This window comes from Stegostoma tigrinum, chromosome 17 (genome assembly GCF_030684315.1).
Source record: "Stegostoma tigrinum isolate sSteTig4 chromosome 17, sSteTig4.hap1, whole genome shotgun sequence".
NCBI lineage: Eukaryota > Metazoa > Chordata > Chondrichthyes > Orectolobiformes > Stegostomatidae > Stegostoma > Stegostoma tigrinum.
Window position 1 is genome coordinate 55,032,516 of NC_081370.1, and position 22,848 is coordinate 55,055,363.

At 41.3% G+C, this 22,848-nt stretch overlaps 2 protein-coding genes across 5 annotated transcripts in view; one reads left to right on the plus strand and one right to left on the minus strand.

Annotated features, from left to right (window-relative positions):
* slc5a12 (solute carrier family 5 member 12) overlaps nucleotides 1–10,065 on the plus strand; it is a 56,243-nt gene extending 46,178 nt beyond the window's left edge. Inside the window, exons 11-15 of the mRNA XM_048545284.2 lie at nucleotides 7–93; nucleotides 185–372; nucleotides 464–567; nucleotides 5,540–5,652; nucleotides 6,703–10,065. Of these exons, the coding sequence (XP_048401241.1) occupies nucleotides 7–93; nucleotides 185–372; nucleotides 464–567; nucleotides 5,540–5,652; nucleotides 6,703–6,837 (627 nt within the window). The 3' untranslated portion in view covers nucleotides 6,838–10,065. The remainder of the gene's footprint in view (nucleotides 1–6; nucleotides 94–184; nucleotides 373–463; nucleotides 568–5,539; nucleotides 5,653–6,702) is intronic.
* The window catches only part of ano3 (anoctamin 3), a 511,995-nt gene continuing 499,082 nt past the window's right edge, over nucleotides 9,936–22,848 (minus strand). For all 4 annotated transcript variants that reach the window (XM_059652166.1, XM_059652167.1, XM_059652165.1 and 1 more), the window contains one exon: nucleotides 9,936–15,929. In XM_059652166.1, the coding sequence (XP_059508149.1) occupies nucleotides 15,747–15,929 (183 nt within the window). In that variant the 3' untranslated portion in view covers nucleotides 9,936–15,746. The remainder of the gene's footprint in view (nucleotides 15,930–22,848) is intronic.

Genomic DNA, 22,848 nt, shown 5'->3' on the forward strand with positions numbered 1-22,848 from the left:
TTACAGGCGGCGCTCAGTATTCACGGGATGTGTGGGGGGCCAATGCTTGGGTTATTTACCTTGGGCATTTTATTTCCTTGTGCAAACTGGATTGTAAGTAGATAGCTCATTCCTACCTTCAATTTTAATTTATTACCTTTTTTTAACCCATTATTTTGAGCACAAATGCATGTGACTCTCACAGGGTGCAATCGGAGGCCTGGTCATTGGAGTAACCTTATCATTCTGGCCTGCGATTGGTGGCTTTATGTATCCTGCACCATCATCAAAGACACTACCTTTATATTTAAGTACAAATGGTTGCTTACCACTGAACACATCGGATCTTTTTTCAACATCATTGCCAACCGTAATCCCCACGGAGAATTACAGGTACGATTATGTAAGTTTTGATCGAGTTAAGAATTGCTCTAATTAAATGAAGTGACAATAACAATACAACCCTTCTGTTTTTCATTGGCAGACCTCCACTGGCAGACAGCTGGTATTCTATATCCTACCTCTACTACAGTCCTTTGGGTTTTCTAGGGTCATCAGTAGCAGGTCTTCTGCTAAGCTTTCTATCAGGTCTGTTTTAGCAGTTTATAAAGATTCAAGCTTTGTAGAGTTTATCAGCTCTTGGTATTTCTCACCTCATTGCAGACAATGATTATTTAGTTTTTGTTTTAAATGTCATTTTGAATTTTCATACCAAAGCTCGCAGTGGGTATGGCACCATTGTTTGTAAGCCAGTCATAAAGTAAACACTGGGCAGCACGGTGGCTCAGTGGCTAGCGCCACTGCCCCACAGCACCAGGTACCCAGGTTTGATTCCACCTTCTGGCAATTGTTTTTGTGTGGAGTTTGCATGTTCTCCCTGTGTCTGTGTTGATTTCCTTTGGGTGCTCTGGTTTCCTCTCAAAGATGTGCAGGTTAGCTGGATTGACCATAGTACATTGCTCATTGTATCCAGGGATGTGTAGGTTAGGTGAAGTAACCATGGGGAAATACACAGTTACAGTGATGGGACGGGGTGTGTCTCTGAATGGGATGTTCTTTGGAGAGTCAGTGAGGACTTGATGGGCCGAATGGGCTGCTTCCACTCTGTAGGGATTCTAAGATTTTATGTTAGTGATCATTCATGTGAATGCTGATACATCAATGACAAATAGGAGCAAGAGTAAACCATTCAGCCCCTCGAGTATCTACGCTAATCAACTAGATTTTCCATCTCAACACCTGTTCCTACACTGCCCTGTCTTATTGCTTCATATACTTAACATTCATAGGATGTGGGAATCACTGGCTGGGCCAGCATTTACTGCCATGAGAAGGTAGTGGTGAGATGCCTTCTTAAACAGGTGTGGTGCATTTGGTTTAGTTTGAATCGCAATATTTTGAAATCTAGTGATTTGTGTTTTAAATGTGTTCAATGATTGAGTGTCCACAGTACACTGAGGTAGAGGGTTCTAAAGATTCATCCATCTCTGAATGACAGTTTAATGTCATTCTATTGACAATCTGCAATATAACAATGAAAATCCCAATTCTATTGACAACCCTAGAAACATTTTATAGAGGCAACATGGGTCCCGACCCAAAATGTCAACTTTCCTGTTCCTCTGATGCTGCCTGGCCTACTGTGTTCCTCCAGCTTCAAACTATGTTGTCTCTGACTCCAGCATCTACAGTTCTTGCTATCTCTACGCTGAATAGAGGTCTTTGGATTTAACTGTTACCAATGTTGCCTTAATCTCAACTACAGAAAAGCAAACACTGAGCTGGTAATGTGTCCTTATTGCTTCACATGCAACTCATTACGTTGCCATTACAATAGAGTTGTGGACAAATGCAGCCTTATAGTGAGGGTTCCATCTTCTCAACCTTACCCCTTACCTAGGGCATGGTGATCCTCAGGCTGAGCCAGCTCCAGTTGCTTCACTCTCATTAGAGAGCAGCCCTATTGTCCTTTGGGACAATGACAGCTTTACTGGAATGATAGGGGAGGGAGTTGAAATGGAGGAAATAAATATCCTGTTCACTTTTGTTTTCTTGGGCAATCAATGCACCGACCTGGGTCATTCATGATACTACAAAGCAAATCGAGCTGCTGTCATATATATTGGATTTTGATGTTGATGAGTGTGTCAACGTTCTGCCCAGATCACAAGCTTTACTACATAATTTTATTTTTTCTGCAAGCATTAACATTGTGGAACAATGACCATGGTGGAAGGCTGAGTTGCAATAATTGAATGAAAACTTAACTTCTGGTTAAGGTTTAGTGCCCTGTTATGCATTCCAGAACAGTCAGAAGTGGTATGAAACACATCCTGCCTCTGACTGCCAAAATGGGACCACAACCCCTTCGGAGGTCTGGTTTCTGTAACTGCTGCAGGAGTTCTATTGTAGTTCATTCACAGAAGTTAAAGGAGTAAATGTTGACAATGATGGATGAGGTGCCACTCAAGCCGTGGTTGCAGCCTGGACGGTGTTGATGTCTTAAGTGCTGTTGGGACTGCGCTCAATTCAGATGTAGAAGGGGAGGGAGGAACTTCAGAAAATCACCATCACCAGAGGCACGATGCTGAGTAAATTGTGGGAACTGCGGTTAAAAAGTGGCAGCAAATCATGATGGACTTCGTCCAAGGGTCTTAAAAGAAATTAGGTTTGAAATTTTGAAGTGCTTTTGGAGTACTGTGCACAGTTGTGGTCACCCTGCTCTAGGAAAGATGTTATTAAACTAGAAAGGCTGCACAAAAGATTTATAATGATATTGGGGTTGGAGGGTTTTAGCCGAAGGGAGAGGCTGAATAGGCTAGGAGCTTTTTCCTCTGGAGTGTAAGAGGCCTTACAGTGGGTTATAGAACTATGAGAGGCATAGATAAGGTGAATAGCCAAGGTCTTTTCCCTCGTATAGGGGCAAACTAGAGGCCATAGGATTGTAGTGTGAGGGGAAAGATTTAAAAAGGATCTGAGGAGCAGCCTTTTTCATATAGAGGACGGTGTGTGTATATGGATCGAGCTATCAGAGGAAGTAGTGGAGGCTGGGACAATTACAACATTTAGAAGACATTTAGACAGGTAAGCAGATAGAAACGCTTCAGAGGGATATGGGTCAAATGGTGGCAAATAGGACTATTTCACTTTCGGAAATTTTTCACATAGAGGGCGGGGCACATATGAATTGAACTACCAGAGGAAGTGGTAAAGGTAAGTACAATTGCAACATTTAAAAGACATTTGAACAGATATGTGAATGGGCAATGTTTAGTGGGAAGTGGGACAAATGCTGGCAAGTTCAGTTCAGTTTGGGAAATCTGTGTGCATGGGCAAGTTGGACCAAAGGCTCTGTTTCATGCTATATGGTTCTATCGCCCTATAAACTTGGTTGGCATGGATGAGTTGGGCTGAAGGGCCTGTTTTGGTCCTACGTGACTCTAAGATCTAAAGATAACAGATGTTCCTCCTTTATCCAAAAGGGATGGTGACAGAAAGGACAAACCTACGGACAGTTAGCTTCACAGCTGTCAGAAGGAAAATGTTAGAAGCTAGTATTAAGTATGTTCTTTTAGTGGTGGTCTTAGATAAGTTCGAAATAATTAGGCAGAGTCAACATGGTTTTTTTGAAAGGGAAATCATGTCTAGCCAATTCATGTATAAAGGGGAACCTGTAGATATGCTTTACTTATCTTTCCAGAAAGCATTAAATAAAGTTCCGTAGCAATGGTCATTGCAGAAAATAAATAATAATGGTTGTAGAGGTTAAGATACTCGCAAAGATAGAAGATTGGACAATAGGAAGTGGAGTATAGCCACAAGTGGATATATTTCTGGTTGGTATATGTAACATGTGGTGTCACAGGGATCAATGTGCTGTTATTTCAACTGTTTATATATATAAATGACGTACATGAAGGAACATAGGTATGGTTGCCCTGTTTGCTGATAATGCAAAGATAGGGGAAAATATGTTGTGAAAAGGGCTAAAGTAGGCTACATAAAGATTTTGATAGTTTCATTAAATGGGCTACTATGTTTGAAAGAACAGCATTGTCAGTTTTTCCAAGAAGCATGAAAGCAAAGCTTATTACCTCCACAGGAGGGGTGTTGCAGAAGTTGGAGATGCAGAAGTTAATATGCAAGTATAGCAAGTAATTCAGAAAGTTAATAGAACGTTATCATTTATTCTGAGGGAAATTGAATAAATAAGGCAATGTTTCAGTTATACCAAGTACTAGTGAGACCATGTCTGGAGTACTGTATTCAGTAATGATCACTTGATTTAAGGAAGGGATAGAAATGCTTTGGAAGCAGTTTAGAGATTCAATCGAGACCTAAAATGGGTTGTTTTTATGAGGAATGTTTAGACAGGTTTATATCCAACAGATTGTAGAAAAATAAGAGGCAATTTGATTGAAATTTGTAAGATCCTGAGAGGTTAGATTTGAGAACAAGGGGTACTGTTGTGGGGGAAATGTGAAGCATTATTTCTAGATAAGGAGTTGCTGATTTAAAACAAGAGGATAGGGAGAGTTCTTTTTCCCTTCAGCTTATCCTAAATCTTTGAAGTTTTCTTTCTGCAAAAGTGGTGGAAGCAAAGTCTTTGGATGTTTTTAAGGTAGAGATGGACTTTTCTTTTAAGGCAGGGGAGTGTGTGATAGTTTTGGAGATTCAAGGATGCAATTGGGTCAATCATAAAATTCTCAAACATGACAGCTGGCTCAACAGGCCAAATGGCCGAGTCCAGCTGCTTGTTCACCTTTGTGTATTCATATGTTCTGCTTTTCCACAGCTTTAAGAAACTGCATAAAACCTCTTTGGCCAAGTTTTTGGTCACCCCACCTAACTTTTTATATGCATTTGTGGGACGTGGGTGCCGGTGGCTATACCATTATTTTCTTGCCCATCCCTACTTGCTCATGAGAAGGTGGTAATGAGCTGCTTCTTGCATTGCTGCAGTCCCTTGTGCAATAGGTTAACCCACAATGCTGTTAGGGACAGAATTCCAGGATCTTGGCCCAATGATACTGAAGGAACAGTGATATATTTCCAAGTCAGGATGGTGAGTAGCTCGGAGAGAAACTTGCAAATGATGGTGTTCCTGGGTATCTGCTGCCCTTGCCTTTTTAAATGGTAGTGACCATAGGTTTTGAAGGTGCTGAGTCAGGATCTTTGGTGAATTCCTGCAGTGCATCTTGGAGGTGGTACACACTAGTGCTGGAGATAGAGCATCAGTGGCAGCGAGAGTGGATGCTTGTGAATGGGGTGCCAACAAAGTGAACAGCTTTGTCCTGGATGGTGTCAAGCTTCTTGAGTGTTATTTGAGCTGCACCCATCCGGGCAAGTGGGGAATATTTCATCACTCTCCTGACTTGCGCCTTGTAGATAATAGACAGGCTTTGAGGAGTCAGAAATGATGCCATAAGTAGCAAGGTTACAACTGATGAAAACACTGGCACATGGGTGCCCAGTTATAGACCACATGTGATGAATAGTTAGCTGTACTTCAAAAAAACAGCCGTGAGATATACCATAGGAATGCTGTCTTCTTTTCCAGGGCGCACACGCAATGGAAATGTGAAGCCTTTGCTGATCAGACCAGTCTGCAATCCGTCAGAGGAGTTCATAAGGGAGTGTTGCTTTGGTCAAGGAGTGAAGGAAACCATAGAGGTTAGATTATTTTTCTCAGCATCCTTTCCATTGTATGTTATATGAGTGAATGGTTTATAATCTAGTATTATTATTTGTGATTTTGGTCTTTGAAGAAGAGGTAAGTGAGATTTTGTTTCCAGTTTTGTGAAGGTGACTTGATTTTCTTGAGGGTCAGAACCAATTTCTTTTAAAGCTGTGCGTCAAAACAACATTTAGAAGAAATTATGTCCCTTAAGTTAAATGGCTAGACAAGCAACATTGGGTAAAATAATTGCTGAAGTGTTTAGCATGTTGACCTTTTCATACCTACTGTGAGAGAACAGAGAGAGGTTCAATACAGAATAAAATATCCTTACCAGTAGGTGTGCAGTATGACTGGCTGAATGGTCAGAGGTAGAGCTGTAGGTTAAACTGTCATTGGGGGGCAGGTGGAAGAGGAAGAGATGAAGGCAATGGGGATGGGGTATGAGAGTTGATGGGGAAAGTGGGGAAAAATAGGGTCCAGTGTGGTACTGGTGGATATTCATTTGTATACTGACCAATCCTTTGAACATTTCCTGGGTAACCAGTTGAGTGATTCGGAGCTGTCCAAATTTCCTGACTCTAGCTCAAATCTGAAGATATTTTTGGAGCAATCCAGATGCCAGTTAATTGTCCATCAGACATTGAAACTGTCCCAAAAAGTCAGTGAGAGGTTTATCTGAGAGATCACAACTCCAATCTTGTGGGACATGCCTGCCTTTTTGAAGAAAAGATGACTTGGCTCATCTTCAGCAATTTACTAAAAGCTTACCTTGATTTTAAGGCCAGATTCAACATCTTGAAGGTAATGACTTGCCCCCAAGAGCATAGCCTGCAGTTTCATATTCAAAATACCTGTAAAAGGTAAAAAGAAAAGCAATTTGACATTCTCTTTCGTTGAATCATACCTTGATAATGATAATTGCAATGCTGAGTGATCTTCCTTTGTTGAAATGTTTTGGAAAATTGTTCTATTTTTAAATATGTGCACCATTATTTCCTCAGGAAGAGAACTATCACTTACAATATCTTATATTTACATTGCAGGCTAACATTGAAAATAAAATGTCAGATAACGGTTTGGCAGTGGACATAAGCAAGGTGATGAACATTCCATCGGCATATATCCCAGAACAACACACACATTGTAATTTTGTTGTGATTAAAGATACTTATCTTTAGTTTCACAAGATAATTGTGGTGGATATTTAAGACTAAACTTCATGCAACTGAACTGTTACCGTAGGAAGTGGGGAAATAATTATTTGGACAGATATCAGTTAAAAATCATAGGTTTGATAATTCCACCGTAGTTAATAAGCCAAATGGAAAAACAACTTTCTCATCATGCACCTCTCTATGAAGTTCACCACTTCAACACTAGATCACAATAGCAATGGAGCTGAGTAGCTTTGAAGTACTGAGCCCATTAGGAAGAGCACTTTCAAAGCCACTGGCATATCACTGTACTTTCCACTTTTCTTCAATGGGGTAATGAGCTTCTGTTTTATAGAATTTGATGAATTCAGTTCAAGTTAGCTGCTAGTTGCATCGAAAGGTTCATATGACTTTGTACACTTTGGTAGGAAACATACATAACAGCAGTGTATTATATAAATGGTAATGGTACGCCAGTCTTTCCAAAAAAAAGGGACCTAGATGTCTTTGTACACTAGCCACTGAAAGCAAACAAACAGTGCAGGGAGCATTTAGGAAGGCAAATGGCATGTTGGTCTTCACTGCAGAAGTGTTTGAGTACAAGAACTGCATAGGGCGTTGGTGAGAATATACATGAACACTGTGCGCAGTTTTTGTCTCCTGACCTAAGAAAGGTATGCTTGCTGTATAGGGAGTACAGTTAATGTTCATTAATTGGCACGTCCATCATGTAAGGCATGGTTGGATCCCTAAGAGGGCCCTCACTGATTTCTGACAGGGCTGTGCAAACTGGATGCAGTGAAGATATTTCCCTGTGGCCAGGGTGCAAACAACAGGGCATTATAGTCTCAGCATACATTGTAGGCTATTTCAGATAGAGATGACGAGTTATTTCTTCACTGAGGGGGTAAGGAACCTGTAGAATTCTCTGCTGCAGAAAGCAATGGAGGCCATGTCACTTCACTGTGTACATTTAACAAAATAGTAAATGGATTTCTAGATGCTAAAGGTATCAATGGGTATGAGGTGGCGGGGGTGAGTTTGGGGTGATGGTAGATTAGAAGCTCTATCATGATGATGTTAAATGTCAGAGTGAGCTTGATGGGCTTTTCAACCTACTCCTGCTTATATTTTCTCAGTTTAACTGATAAGAATTTAGAATTGAGAAAGAGCTGGAGGAATATTGAGGTTGTACAGGACTTTGGTGAGGCCTTTCCTGGAGTACTATGTCCAGTTCTGGTCACCCAGTTAAATTAAGGATATTATTAAGCTGGAGAGGGTTCAGAATAGATTTACCAGGATGTTGGCATGTATGGAAGATTTAAGTTATAAAGAAAAGTTGGATACGCTGAGGCTTTTTCACCAGCGTGTAGGAGGTCGAGGCGCAACCTGTTAAAAGTTTATAAAATAATGAGAGATAGAGATAGAGTTAATGATAGTTGCCCTTTCTCTGGGCTGGGTGATTTCAAGATGAAGGGGGCACGTTTTTAAAGTGAGAGGAGAAAGACTTAAAAAAGACATGAGAGACATTTTTTTATCACACAGAGGGTGGTTTGCATGTGGAATGAACCTCTTCAGGAATTGGTGGATGTGGGTACAATTATAACGTTTAAAGTACATTTGGATCGGTGCATGAATAGGAAAGATTTGGAGCATTATGAACGAGGAGCAGGCAAGTGGGACTGGTTTAGTTTGAGATTTTGGTCGGCTTGGACTGATTGGCCTGAAGGGTCTGTTTCTGTGCTGTATGATGCTATGATCCTATGACTTTATGAATGACAAGGTGGGCGAATTAAGAGTAAAATCTACAGTATCAGGAAGAGGGAATGAAAGCAAGATTAGCTTAAAGAGGCAGAGAGAATGACATTAAGATAAGAAACAAAACTAGACTTAAAACATTTTATATGAGTTTGCACAATTGTAGTAGTTTCCATTCTGGGCCTAGGAGAGGTTGAGTGTCATTTCAGGAAAATTAATCTCATGGTCAATATGATTCTTAGACTGTTAACTACCAGCCCTAACCTTCTCTGGTAACTTTGATGGAAATGAATGTAAAAGTGAAGGAATTCCATAGATGCTATGAGGAAACCGTGAGCAAGTTTTTATTTTCATTGAGTCAATAGGAAAGTAACATGAGTTATCCAGCAGCTTGTGCTGACTTGCTTTTCTCAGTGTATCTTCCCTCACTATACAGCAAACGTTTTATTAACCAGCACCTATGGAACTAGGAGTGTGCCAGTTGATCAAGTATTCCTGTTATTATAGAAGAACCATAGAATTTCCACTTTTTGGAAACGGGCCACACTGCCCATTGAGTTCATGCTGGCCATCTGATAAAGCTTCCCACCCAGACCCACACACCCTACTTTATTCCTGTAACCCAGCATTTCCTATGGCCAATCTATTTGGCCGGTAAATCGTTGGATACTATAGCACAACCAATCCACCTAACTTGCACATCTTTGGACTGTGGGAGGAAACCGGAGCACCCGGAGAAAACCCACACAGACACAGGGAGAATGTAGAAACTCCACACAGACAGTCACCTGAGGCTGGAATCAAACCGGGTCCCTGGTGCTGTGGGGCAGCAGTGCTAGCCACTGAGACACCGTGCTGATCAAGAGGTCTACATAATCACTATAAAAACACACACTAAGTAACAGAAATGTAATGGAGGGAGTATACACATCACTGTCCTTCTTTATTTATAACATAAGTCACTTAAACAATAATGCAACTTTGTCTTAAGTTAAACTTACTGGCAGATAGGCTTTTCACTCACACCCTGACTGACTACTCGGACATCGTAGAGGTTGTGATAATGCAGTAAACTTGCAGTATTTCACAGATATAATGCTTGCCGGTTTATCAAGTGGGCCAGTTCGAAAGATGCTGGTTAAAACAAATGTTGCTCTATATTCTTTGCCAATTTATACACTGACAATGGTTTGAGCTTTAAAAACAGAATTATTCTGCCAGCAAATTCTGGCCCAATGTGAGACTTCTGGAGGAGACAGTGTGACAACTGGATTCCCCTCGAAACAAACACTGTTTGTACAGTGGCATTATGGAATTATACTCGCACAGTGTTAATTACAGAGTATATTTTCACTGATCCAAACATTGATGTGCGTACAATTATTTATTAATGAAAATTCTCATATCCAAATCTGTATTATACAGTCATTACAATTTGTACATGTAAATCTTACAAAATTAAACATAGCATTTCGTAAATATTACAGTACAGGCCCAAGCAAATTTACCAAGTGGTTTGTGTCTTTTTTATGCTTCAGGTTATACACAGACAAAAAAAAAGTTTGCTCCTCTCCAGGTGTAGCATTTTAAACCTGGTGACTGATTTGCAAGTTGTAACTGATTAAGAAGCCTCATAAAATAGTGCTCTCACATTTCATAGAATGGTCGATGCATACAGTACAAAGGAGAGCTTTTGGCCCATCAAGTCTGTTCCACCATTTCCCGGGAGAAAGATTATAATGGCGGAACAGGACAGTTTCTTTTTGGACTCTGATTTTCATCAAGACACAAGTTTGACACTGTTAACGTCTGGTCAAGGAAAATATTTTTGTCTTGAAGTCTGGAGAAAGAATATGATAAAATAGCAATGGAATCAGACCAGATCGCAGTGCTAAAATTACAGCAGACTTTTGATCATCAGCATTCTTACTGTTCTCATTATATCTCAAATGCCATATTCTAAGTGACACATCAAAATGAATATGACACGATAAAAGTCATGCTAGCACTTCTCAGATTGATGAACAAATGGTTTCTGAAGCTGAGCAGCAAACCATTGTAGCACTCTCAATTTGAAAATGAACTGCTGATGAATCATCCCTTGCAAAATTTGCAAATATAAGTTGCATGCTGCATCATGTTATTCAGTAATACAAAATACAGAGCAATTTGACCTACAAAATATATCTTCATTCACCAGAATAATATTTTGCAATAACTTAACAGGGGTTCCTGAGAACTGAGTGCACTTCTTAACTTGTAAACTGCATTCTAAATTCTTAAGTCTGGATGATTTCCACTCAATGACAGTATGAAATTTTAATACAAAATTTAAATGATTTTAAGATTAGATATAAAAGGAAGGGCAAATTGCATACAATTAATTCTTATTGTAGTTGCTTGGCTGGAAATTATTTTCTGAACATGAAGCTAACTAACTGAAGATTAAACTCACTGACAGCTAATTTCCATTTTCTACAAACTCAAGAGTTTCCCTGGAACCACTTCCACTCCACCACTGTAACTTTGTTGTGTGGGGGTCCCTTTGCACTTCCAGGAAAACTGAGCCACAATGTTAAGTCAGTAAGATAAGCACATTTCCAAAAATTGAGATGGAACTATAGTGACCCTCACTGCATTTGCAAACAAGCTGAATGCAAAATAGATCTGCCTGTTAACTTTCAAACAAAAAGGGGGATGGGACTGAGTGAGATTAAAAACTGGAAATGTACTAGAAAGGTGATCAAAAGAGCATAATGGGCCCAGAAGAAGAAAAGGTGGACAGTATAAATTGTTTTGATGCTGTAAGAATGTAGGCTAAGAACAGTTCAAAATCCCGATAGAGTTGAATGGTCTTTAACTGAGGGAATACCCAAAGTAGTAAATATTCTAAATCAAATAATTTATAAAGCGAAATGTGCCCTCCAAAAATAGGATTACACCAAGCAAAATCAATAAAACATGAATGAGATGGATGTCTTGACAGGCTAAAAGGACTCAAAACAAATTAGTTCCAAGGACTAAATATTGCTTTGTCTCAGACAGCTTGTGGAGACTAAGAAGGTTTTTACTGATGTTAAGGCAACCACTATTCTGTGGGAATCAGCAGGTAAGTAACGGTTGGTGACCATCGTTGATCATTATTTCTGTTTTGACTGAAGCTTTAAGGAGAGCAGTTTACGTCAATTTGTTTGTAATATCAAATCTGGCACCTCTCATAGCTGGGTATGAGCCACAACCTGACTGAAACATTGTGAACATATCTGAGTAGATATAGAGACGTTGCTTCCACTTCTGGGAGAATCTAGGACCAGAAGGCACCTCTGTCTCAGAGTAAGTGGTTGCCAATTTAAGACAAAGATGAGGAGGGTCCTGAATGTGTGGAATTCTTTACTACAGAAGGCTATCGAGACTGGCAACATTCAAGAACATGTTGAGAATAAAAGTTATATTATAAATTATAAGTTAAGAACATTCAAGTGTGGGAGGAAAAGATATTTAATCAATATGGGTAGAAAAGGTAATGGAGATAAGGCAGGAATGTGCAGTTATGCGATCAGCCATGATCTCATTGAATGGCAAAGCATACATGAAGGGCTGAGTGGCTCACTCCTGTTCATACATCTAATAGCCTAATGTTAGTTACATTGTAATTATATGTGAATCAACTTGAGTATCAATAAAATGGAATACATTGAGGTTTATTCATGCAATAATAAACTAGTAAAAATTAATTAAAATGAAGACAGGAGAGTAACTTGCTTAATTAACCCTCCAGATTCCTTGAAGAAAGGGACAAGCCTGGTGGACTGAGAGAGACCTGATAAACTATTTTTTTATAATCCATAAGATTTTAGTCACAATGGCTAAAATTCCAATAACACTTCAGGGTGCTGAACTGACTGCACCCGATGGCAGTGCCAATTGACGGGTCAGAAAAAGACCAAGCAATAGCAGGTTACAATGGACATGATTGTACTAAAATGTAATACATTTTAGGGAAATTTGATTGCTAGGTAGCAATCAACTTTTGATGAGCTTCCAGCAATTTTTTTCAAAGGGGAAGAGTGGAAATGATAATGAAATTTCCGACAGTGAAAATGTGTTGGCTCAAATATCATATCAGTAGCTGTTTCCAAGATTAGTCTTAGATGGTAGATGCTTTGCAGTGTTGCAAAAGGATAATAATGAAGGACATTTAACTTTGAAAAAGAAGTAGGAACGATTTTAAATTGTCATTCCCTTACACTGAATCGAAACTCTATATAAACTGTAGCAAATATCAAAAATCTGAAATAAGTACATGCTGAGTATTTTACTTGCAAGCATGCAAGATTAAAGCTCGCCAAATGTAACCTAGGTAGCACAAGTAGAAAAGTGTGCAAAAGAGGCCAAGTTGTGCCATATAGAAATTGCTCCAATCATAAAAGCTTTGCTGTCATGTGCATGCGAACGCAAGAATAGTGAGGAATACCATTTCATACAAGCATTTGAAGTCGCTTACACAGAATGGTTTTACAAACAACTTCAAACATCTCAGTTGTTTTTACATTTCTCTAGTTATCTGGTATATTTAGGAATGAATGGGTGAATAGAACCAACTGTTAAAGCACATGACCATTTGCCATTTATCAGCCATCCAGCTAAGTGTTGACATTCCTGAAGGCAATAAGGCTATGTGCTCAAGATAAATAAATTACTAAACAATGGAGGAAGTGCACTATGAACTGTAACATGATCCTTCTAATTGTCACCTATGCTTATGCTGCCTCCATGGAGGGAAGGAATGAACTTGAAGGAAGAGTTCAATCTTGCATCAACTCCATAACCCAATTGCCTCTCAGCTTCACCTTAACTGATTACAAATATAGGAATAGGTGAGTTGAATGATTCATAGAAATATAATGTGGTCGTGACACCACAAATCTGAGATTTACAGTGACAACTGTTGCTTTTACATACACAGCAAATTAAATCATTCACACTACATTATATGCCTGTATAATAGATAAGAAAGTAATAAAATGTTAGTCACTATGCGTAGCTCATGATTTAAGTTATGCCATTTTTTTTGTCCTGCCCTTATTTTGTGGTACTTCACTCACACAACAAGGCATTTGGTTCAAGACATTCCTGTGCAATCTTATATTCAAGCAACATCTTTTTGGGATGAAAGTTCTGATTACGATATTATGATATTTAATCCTATGTTACATAAGGCTCGTTAGTGATACACAATGTTTTTAACTGCAGAGTAATAACTTAATTACACTGATACACATACACCACCCCTCCACACCCCACCAGTCAAGAAAAAAAAGACTGCCAATGGGCAAATCAAAGATTTTCTTTTAGTGAGCCATGCTGATAAGTAAGGTAGCCCAATTATTTATTTTATATACTCGTACGGTGTCACTGTTGCTGTGTATAGGCATCCAAGTTAATCTTAAAGTTCCTAAAAATGGTTGGTGGATTTAATTTTGATAGGGTAGTCTTACAACAGACCTTTATTTTAACCTGTGACCCCTAAATACTGGAATCAATATATGCAGTCCCATACTGGTATTGACCTGGTTTCGACTCCTGTATGTCACAAGCCCTTTATCGCTGCAATAGAACAAAACCATCAAAACAACTGTGATGCAAATGTTAAAATTTGTCTGTTGCATTATGCTTGCATATTACATTTTATGTTAGCTGAAACAAACTATGAGATGCAACAGGCAGCAGGTCCCTGCATGGGTAACAAAAAAAAGGCAAGACATTGAAACAAGACAAAATATAAAAGACAGTAAAAAGAGGCATACATGTAAATCTTTAAGTCTTGCTATTATGCAACACCAAATGTGAATTACCTCTGGACAGCATTTCAACTACAATGGCATCAATCTGCTCTGAGAAAAAAGTCAAATTCAACGTGGTGAGATTCCTCATAATGAAACATCTCACTGTGTTTATTAGGTTGTGGCATTTCCAGTCAAAACTGTAGATTGTGAAGGTACTCTATGCATACTTTTGTTACTGTTATAGTAATAAATTTATCCTGTTTTGGGGTTTCAGGCAATACACACTTTATCCCCATCCAATGTGCATTGCTTATCATTTATATCGAAAGTTGCCTGAATTTAATGCTTGCCATTCTGGTTTGTGGTATGCATCAAACACGCAAATGAAGCCAAGCATTCTGATGATACAGAAGAGGGCACGTTGTCCGTCAACTGTGCCATAACGAGAAAACTGAAGTAGGATATCAAAAAGCAAGTCACCTTTAGATGATCACTAGAGTTTTCTCAATTTGTACGATACAAACTTAACTCCAAAAGTTAGTCTGATAGACGGATTAAAAACATGTAAGTATCATGAAAGTCGTGAGAAGCCAAGATGCCTTAACATGAATGTGTGATGGTTTGGCCATTTCTGTAATACGATTTAGACACTGCATCAGCCAATAATAAAGATCAATTTTACTTGTTTCCCTCTTGGTTGAACTGGTGAAATGGAAACAGGAGGCTGAAAGGGTGAGCACTTTCAAAACAGAGAAAAGCAAACCCTTGCAAATACATGTGCTTCTTGCAATAGCAACAACTGAATATTAAGCTGAAATGCTGATCGAGGTTTGCAAACTCTAATCTGTCATGCATCGGTTACATTTCGAATATGTTTCCTTGCATTGGTTCAGTATTGGCCCAACAAACCCACCTGTGTTTCTACCTGCTCTCATCCCTCTTACTAACAAGTTCCTCAAAACAGTCCGAGAAAACTATTTGAATGGATGGAGGAACAAATATCAGTGGAGATTAAAAATAAGAGGGGACTGTTTTACAAATAAACCTCTCATTCTTTGGTACAGATGGATCATATGATGGTGATGTGAAATAGTGATTCGTAAAATATTCTTGAAAGTTAAACACCCAATCATCATGAGGTGAACACTTGGCTTCCATGATTCTTCTAGGTGCCAGACAAATCTGGAATCCAAAGGACAGACAAAGAATTCCACTCCTTTCTCCTATTCTCTTGAAGTCATGCATTTTGAGGAGTTTATAATTATATTAAAAAGTTATGTCTATATGTGTATAAAACTTGCAAGAGCTTGTGCAGCATAGCTGGCATCTCCATCCTCTACTGATGTGCAGTTCCTCTGGAGTGTCCATTGATTAATCTCATTGTTTGCACTAAGGCCATTCATGGTGATATCTCTTCCCATTCTTCTTCCGTTCCCTCTGCAGATGTTCCAATTCTGCCTCATACATCATTTCTTGAACCAGGTACTTTTCCCGCCTCATCCGGTCACAGAGGTCTTTGGGCATATCCGGGATTAGGTAGGCTATGAAAGATTTGATGCCAAACACCAAGTGCTGAAAATAAAGCAGAAAATATATTTTTAATTTCAACACAGATCATCGACCTCTAGTTCCTTCACACTATCTTTAACATGTTGGGCTGAATCTTGCCATAAATCAACTCAAGGGTAATTCTGGCAACTTTCATGTCGCATTTCTCTCTGGGGGCTCTAGCCAGTTTCATTGGGCTATCTTCCCAAAATTGCCTCTTTACCTATGCACCACATTCCTCTGGCACACTGCTTCTCAGAGAGTCACAGCATTCAAACGGACACTTTGGTACAATTCACTCATGCTGACCAGATATCCTAAACTGATATAGTCCCATTTGCCAGATTATGGCCCATATCCTTCTTGTTCATACCCATCCAGATGCCTTCTAAATGTGTAATTGTACCAGCCTCCAACGCTTCCTCTAGCAGCTCATTCCGTATGAGTATCACCCTCTGTGCGAAAATATTGCCCCTTAGGTCCCCTTTAAATCTTTCCCCTCTCACCTTAAGCCTATGCCCTCTAGTTTTGGAATCCCCTATCCTGTGGTTAAAAAAAAACCTTGGCTATCACCCTATCCATGCCCCTGATGATTTTACAAACCTCGATAAGGTCGCCCCTCAGCCTCTGACATTCCCAGTTCTCCCTAAAAAAGCTTCCTCCTATAGCTCAAACCATCCAACTCTGGCAACATCTTTGTAAATCTTTTGTGCACTCTTTCAAGTTCAGCAATAACGTCATTATAGCATAACTCATAGACTATGAGTTCCCTGATTGAGGCTGTTAATCTGGTCAAATCAGAGACCCTTGGCTGACAAGTATAAATAGGAATGTCAGGTTGTCTTCACTCTGAAAGGTGGCTCCCAGGGAGCTGGATCAATGACAAGGTGCCTCCACATGGAAATACAGGGTGACTTAGTAATGGGATACCAGAATCTGTGGAGTTATTTCACTGCCAATGAGAGAAAAGCAAACTCTTGAAGAAATTTTCTCACAACAGTCAGCTTTGAGTTGGGGTAAGCATTTCTGCCATTGTGTTTTTATTTAGGAAGCTTGACTTATTTGAACCTGCCATCAAAGGCTGGGACCAGTAGGTGGAAAGAATGTATTTTTATTTCCTGGGCAAATGACATTGTGGCAGACGAAAAGTAATGAGTAACTCTCCTGACTGCTTATGTACCTGTAGCTTTTTCAGTTATTAGGAGCCTAGCGTTCCTGGAAGTACCAGACACTTTGAAGAGTTGTTGAATTTACCCAAGGACTATTATGACCCCAGGCCTCTTTGAATTCTGAGATTCTGGTTTTAATTGGCAATTTGAGAACCAGGAGAATCTAAATTGGGATTTTTGACTTGGTTAAGACAATTGGCAGAAGCATGTGACTTTGGTTTAACCCTTTTTAATGAGATAGAACATAGAACATAGAACATAGAACAGTACAGCACAGAACAGGCCCTTCAGCCCACAATGTTGTGCCGACCATTGATCCTCATGGATGCACCCTCAAATTTCTGTGACCATATGCATGTCCAGCAGTCTCTTAAATGACCCCAATGACCTTGCTTCCACAACTGCTGCTGGCAACGCATTCCATGCTCTCACAACTCTCTGCGTAAAGAACCTGCCTCTGACATCCCCTCGATACTTTCCACCAACCAGCTTAAAACTATGACCCCTCGTGCTAGCCATTTCTGCCCTGGGAAATAGTCTCTGGCTATCGACTCTATCTATGCCTCTCATTATCTTGTATACCTCAATTAGGTCCCCTCTCCTCCTCCTTTTCTCCAATGAAAAGAGACCGAGCTCAGTCAACCTCTCTTCATAAGATAAGCCCTCCAGTCCAGGCAGCATCCTGGTAAACCTCCTCTGAACCCTCTCCAAAGCATCCACATCTTTCCTATAATAGGGCGCCCAGAACTGGACGCAGTATTCCAAGTGCTGAGATTGTTTTGCCTGTGGGATTAATAATGTTGCCATGCAGAAGTGCTTAAATGAGTTGGTGTATTCTGATGAAAGTGGACACCCTTGCCAGTCTGACTGCTCTTGGGGAATGCCACTTCAGGAAAGATAATAGCATGGCCACAATCAGCACAATATCCTTTAAATAGAGGGTCTCTCAGTCAACCCCCAAAACAAAGTCAAGCCTCAACCAGAAAGTTAGTTTTTTTCAGGAACAGTTAAGGTCCTTAGCAATATCAAAATAAACATCTAGTTAAATGGCACCTGGTTCTAATAGGTTGACACTAGGGTGGTTCTTTCTGTAATTGCAGCATCAGTCTATAACAATGTTCCCTGAATTCCAATCCTTAAGTTTGCACAAGACCTTGGCTAGACTGAGAACCTATTTGGGGATCCTTTACAGATTAAAGGTGTGACCTTGGTTCCAGTTGCTTATGAGAAGCTACTGGTTTAGTTTACTCTAGTTGTAGTAAAAAGCTTGGGCCCAGGCTTGATTTTGGGGTGGGGGGGGAAGCTGCACCTAGACTGGGTCAACATTTTTTGACTGGGGAAATAGCTGCCTGAGTGAAATCCTAACTAAATACCCAGATGTTTTTCAGGAAGGTCTAGAGACTATCAAAGCAGCCAAGGCCACCTTGCATGTTGAGCAGGAAGCAATTCCACGATTCTGCAAGACCTGTCCGATGCCCATTGCCTTACCTCACAGGTGGAGGCAGAAATCAAAAGGCTGGAAAGCAAAGGAGTCAGCAAATGAGTCTAGTTTGTGGAATGAGTAGCAAGGATCGTACTGAGTATGAAGCCCGATGGGTCAGTTTGCCTTTGTGGGGATTTTAAACAAACAGTAAACTGCTTCTCGCAGCTGGATAAATTCCCAATCCCTCACACAGGATTTACATGCAAAACTGGCAGAGGATCTGTCTTTCATGAAGCTGGACACGAGCTGTCTACTTGCAACTGTGGTCAAATGAAGATTCCCAGAAGTATACTACAATTGATATCCATAAGGGTCTGTACCAATATGAGACTGCCCATCTGGGGTATCCTCAGTCAGTGCAATTTTCCAGCAGGTAATGGAAAACACTTTACAAGGTCTACCCCAGATCACTGTTTATCTAGATGACCCCCTAAAAACAGGGAAGACAAATAAGGAGCACTTAAACTGCCAGATACTGACTGAAATCCACCAGGGTCAGGGGTCTACCAGGGGTTTCCAAAACAATGATGCTGTGGAGAAGTTGTCTGGTGGCCTGGATTGGCTACTGACATAGTTGTGTTGGTGAGGCAGTGTCCAGAGTGCCAACAAGGACAAAAATTCCTGCCAGCAGCTCTCCCACATTTGTGCATGCATGTTGTTTTCCTTTTGCTTTGATTCTTGTGAATCATTCTGATTAGGGCAAAACAAAAACAAGTTTTGACCTAATGCATCTCTTCAGCAATACTCCAGATTTGTATGACTGAAAGACAATCCAGTTATCATTTTTACCTTTCAGGTGATGTCAGAACATGGGGAGGGTGGAGAATGGGAAAAATAAATGTGAGATACAGTGAAGGTAACACATTCCCAAGAGGGGGAAGTATTCCCAATTATAACTGAGATAATAGGAACTGCAGATGCTGGAGAATCCAAGGGAATAAAATGTGAGGCTGGATGAACACAGCAGGCCAAGCAGCATCTCAGGAGCACAAAAGCTGACGTTTCGGGCCTAGACCCTTGTCCAGGCCCGAAACGTCAGCTTTTGTGCTCCCGAGATGCTGCTGGGCCTGCTGTGTTCATCCAGCCTCACATTTTATTGTCGTGGCTAATATGGGGATGGGTGGGTGCCCTTCACAGGGTCAGTACAGTCTTGATGAACTGAATGGTCTGTATCTATACTGCAGGGACGCTATGATTTAACAAGGAGCATGTTTGAGTGGATCAGGTGATAACCTCCTCCTTGAGGAAGTTAATCCTCAAAATACCCTTTAGGGGAAATTTAAATGGACATTTTCATTGAGCTGGACATTCAAATTTCAAATCCTGGCAAATTGTTTACATTAACATTTTAAATGTTATTTTGTTGGTAGGGAACATTGCAAGGCATTTATGTTGTACAAAGCTATTTGCTGCATTCACAGGATCATTGCATAGCATAGTTCCCACAATCTGATCAAAACATAGCTGCTCTCTCAATAGACCCCTCATCAGAGAGGGATGGGGTGAGGGTTCTGGAATAAATAGGGAGAGGGGGGAGGCGGCCTGAAGATGGAGAGAAAAGATAGGTGGGGAGGTAGGGCGTAGGTCAGTCCAGGTCAAGGAGGTGGGATGAGGTTAGTAGGTAGATGGGGTGCGGCTTGGGGTGGGAGGAAGGGATGGGTGAGAGTAAGGGAGGCAGAGACAGGTTGGACTGGTTTTGGGATGCAGTGGGTGGAGGGGACGAGCTGGGCTGGTTTAGGGATGCGGTGGGGGAAGGGGAGATTTTGAAGCTGGTGAAGACCACATTGATGCCATTGGGCCGCAGTGTTCCCAAGCGGAATATGAGTTGCTGTTCCTGCAACCTTCAGGTGGCATCATTGTGGCGCTGCAGGAGGCCCATGATGGACATGTCATCTAAAGAATGGGAGGGGGCGTGGAAATGGTTTGCGACTGGGAGGTGCAGTTGCTTATTGCGAACCGAGTGGAGGTGTTCTGCAAAGTGGTCCCTATGCCTCCGCTTGGTTTCCCCAATGTAGAGGAAGCCACACCGGGTACAGTGGATGCAGTATAGCACATTGGCAGATGTGCAGGTGAACATCTGCTTAATATGGAAAGTCATCTTGGGGACTGGGATAGGGGTGAGGGAGGAGGCGTGGGGGCAAGTGTAGCATTTCCTGCGGTTGCAGGGGAAGGTGCTGGGTGTGGTGGGGTTGGAGGGCAGTGTGGAGCGAACAAGGGAGTCACGGAGAGAGTGGTCTCTCCGGAAAGCAGACAAGGGTGGGGATGGAAAAATGTCTTGGGTGGTGGGGTCGGATTGTAGATGGCGGAAGTGTCGGAGGATGATGTGTTGTATCCGGAGATTGGTGGGGTGGTGTGTGAGAATGAGGGAGATCCTCTTTGGGCAGTTGTGGTGGGGGCGGGGTGTGAGGGATGTGTTGCGGGAGACGCGGTCAAGGGCGTTCTCCAACACTGTGGATGGGGGGGGGGGGAGTTGCGGTCCTTGAAGAACTTGGACATCTGGGATGTGCAGGAGTGGAATGCCTCATCGTGGGAGCAGATATGGCAGAGGCAGAGGAATTGAGAATGGGGATGGAATTTTTGCAGGTGGGTGGGAGGAGGTGTATTCCATGTAGCTGTGGGAGTCGGCGGGCTTGAAATGGATATCAGTTACAAGCTGGTTGCCTGAGATGGAGACTGAGAGGTCCAGGAAGGTGAGGGATTTGCTGAGATGGTTCAGGTGAACAGAAGGTTGGGGTGGAAGGTATTGAAGTGGATGAAATGTTTGACCTCCTCTGGGGAGCAAGAGGCGGTGCCGATACAGTCATCAATGTAATGGAGGAAGAGATGGGGTTTGGGGCCTGTGTAGGTGCGGAAGAGGGACTGTTCCACGTAACCTACAAAGAGGCAGGCATAGCTGGGTGGTGCCGATATTAGCCACAGCTAGTCCACCTAACCTACACATCCCTAGACACTATTGGCAATTTAGCATGGCCAAACCACCCAACCTGCACATCTTTGGAATGTGGGAAGCAACCCATACAGCCACAGGGAGAATGCACAAAGTCCATGCAGACAATTGCCCTGAGGGTGGAATCAAGTCTGGGTCCCTGGTGCTGTCAGGCAGCAGTGGCTAACCATTGAGCCATTGTGTTGCCCCTGAATAGCAGAGACATCAATGATAACTTAGATAATTGTCATGTCTTATTTACATTTTAATTGAGAAATCTTAAAGCAAGTGGTAATACTGATTGATTAAAATATTGCCTTTTGTAAGGAACCAATGAGGGCCTGTCACCTATTTTGTTGCATTAAAACAGGTGCAGTGCATGACACTTTTGTTCAGTCTGTACACACCCTGTGTATTAGGATACATAGCCTGCAGTTTTTGCAGGCTGACTACAATGTGGGCTAGACCAGATCTGCTAAATTGATTGTCAGCATGGCCCAAGATTATTTAGCAATCATGCAATCATTCTAGTGTTGAGTTTTGCAAATGTGGGCTGTTCTCTCAAAACTTTGGTGTTGCTTGCAGATTGTTCTGAAGAGTTGAAGATGAAAGGCTTTGACAAAATACACCTGTTTCAGTAATGCAAAAGGTTTAGGTCAGCTGTTTCTGCTGCAGACCTCCTGGGTGATTTTCTCTCTCTCCATTGTGAAAAACCTCTTAATCAGACTCCAAATCAGTCCATGCAGCACAAACAAGATCAAAGAAAAATGCAGTGGGCTGCAGGACTGAACTAAACAATGTTCCAGTATAGCAGTAAAAAGATTGTGTTTTCACAAGTTTGTTTTGGAGTAAATAATTCTCATAGATAAGTGTTAAAATACTTTGAGCATTCTGATGACTTCATGACTACCTTCAATGTACTATCTGATACTTTACAGAATGGAAGATAACAAAGTGTGGGGCTGGATGAACACAGCAGGCCAAGCAGCATCTCAGGAGCACAAAAGCTGACATTTCAGGCCTAGACTCTTCATCAGAGAGGGGGATGGGGACAGCGTTCTGAAATAAATAGGGCGAGGGGGGATGCGGACCGAAGATGGATAGAGGAGAAGATAGGTGGAGAGGGGATAGGTCTATCTGGGGAGGATGGACAGGTCAAGGACGCGGGATGAGGATGGTAGGTGTGAAGTGGAGGTGTGGCTTGAGGAGGGGATAGGTGAGAGGAAGAATAGGTTAGGGAGGTGGGGACAAGCTGGGCTGGTTATGTGATATAGTGGGGGAAGGGGACGAGCTGGGCTTGGATTCTCCAGCATCTGCAGTTCCCATTATCTCTTTACTGAATGGAAATGTTTTAAGCTTGATCAC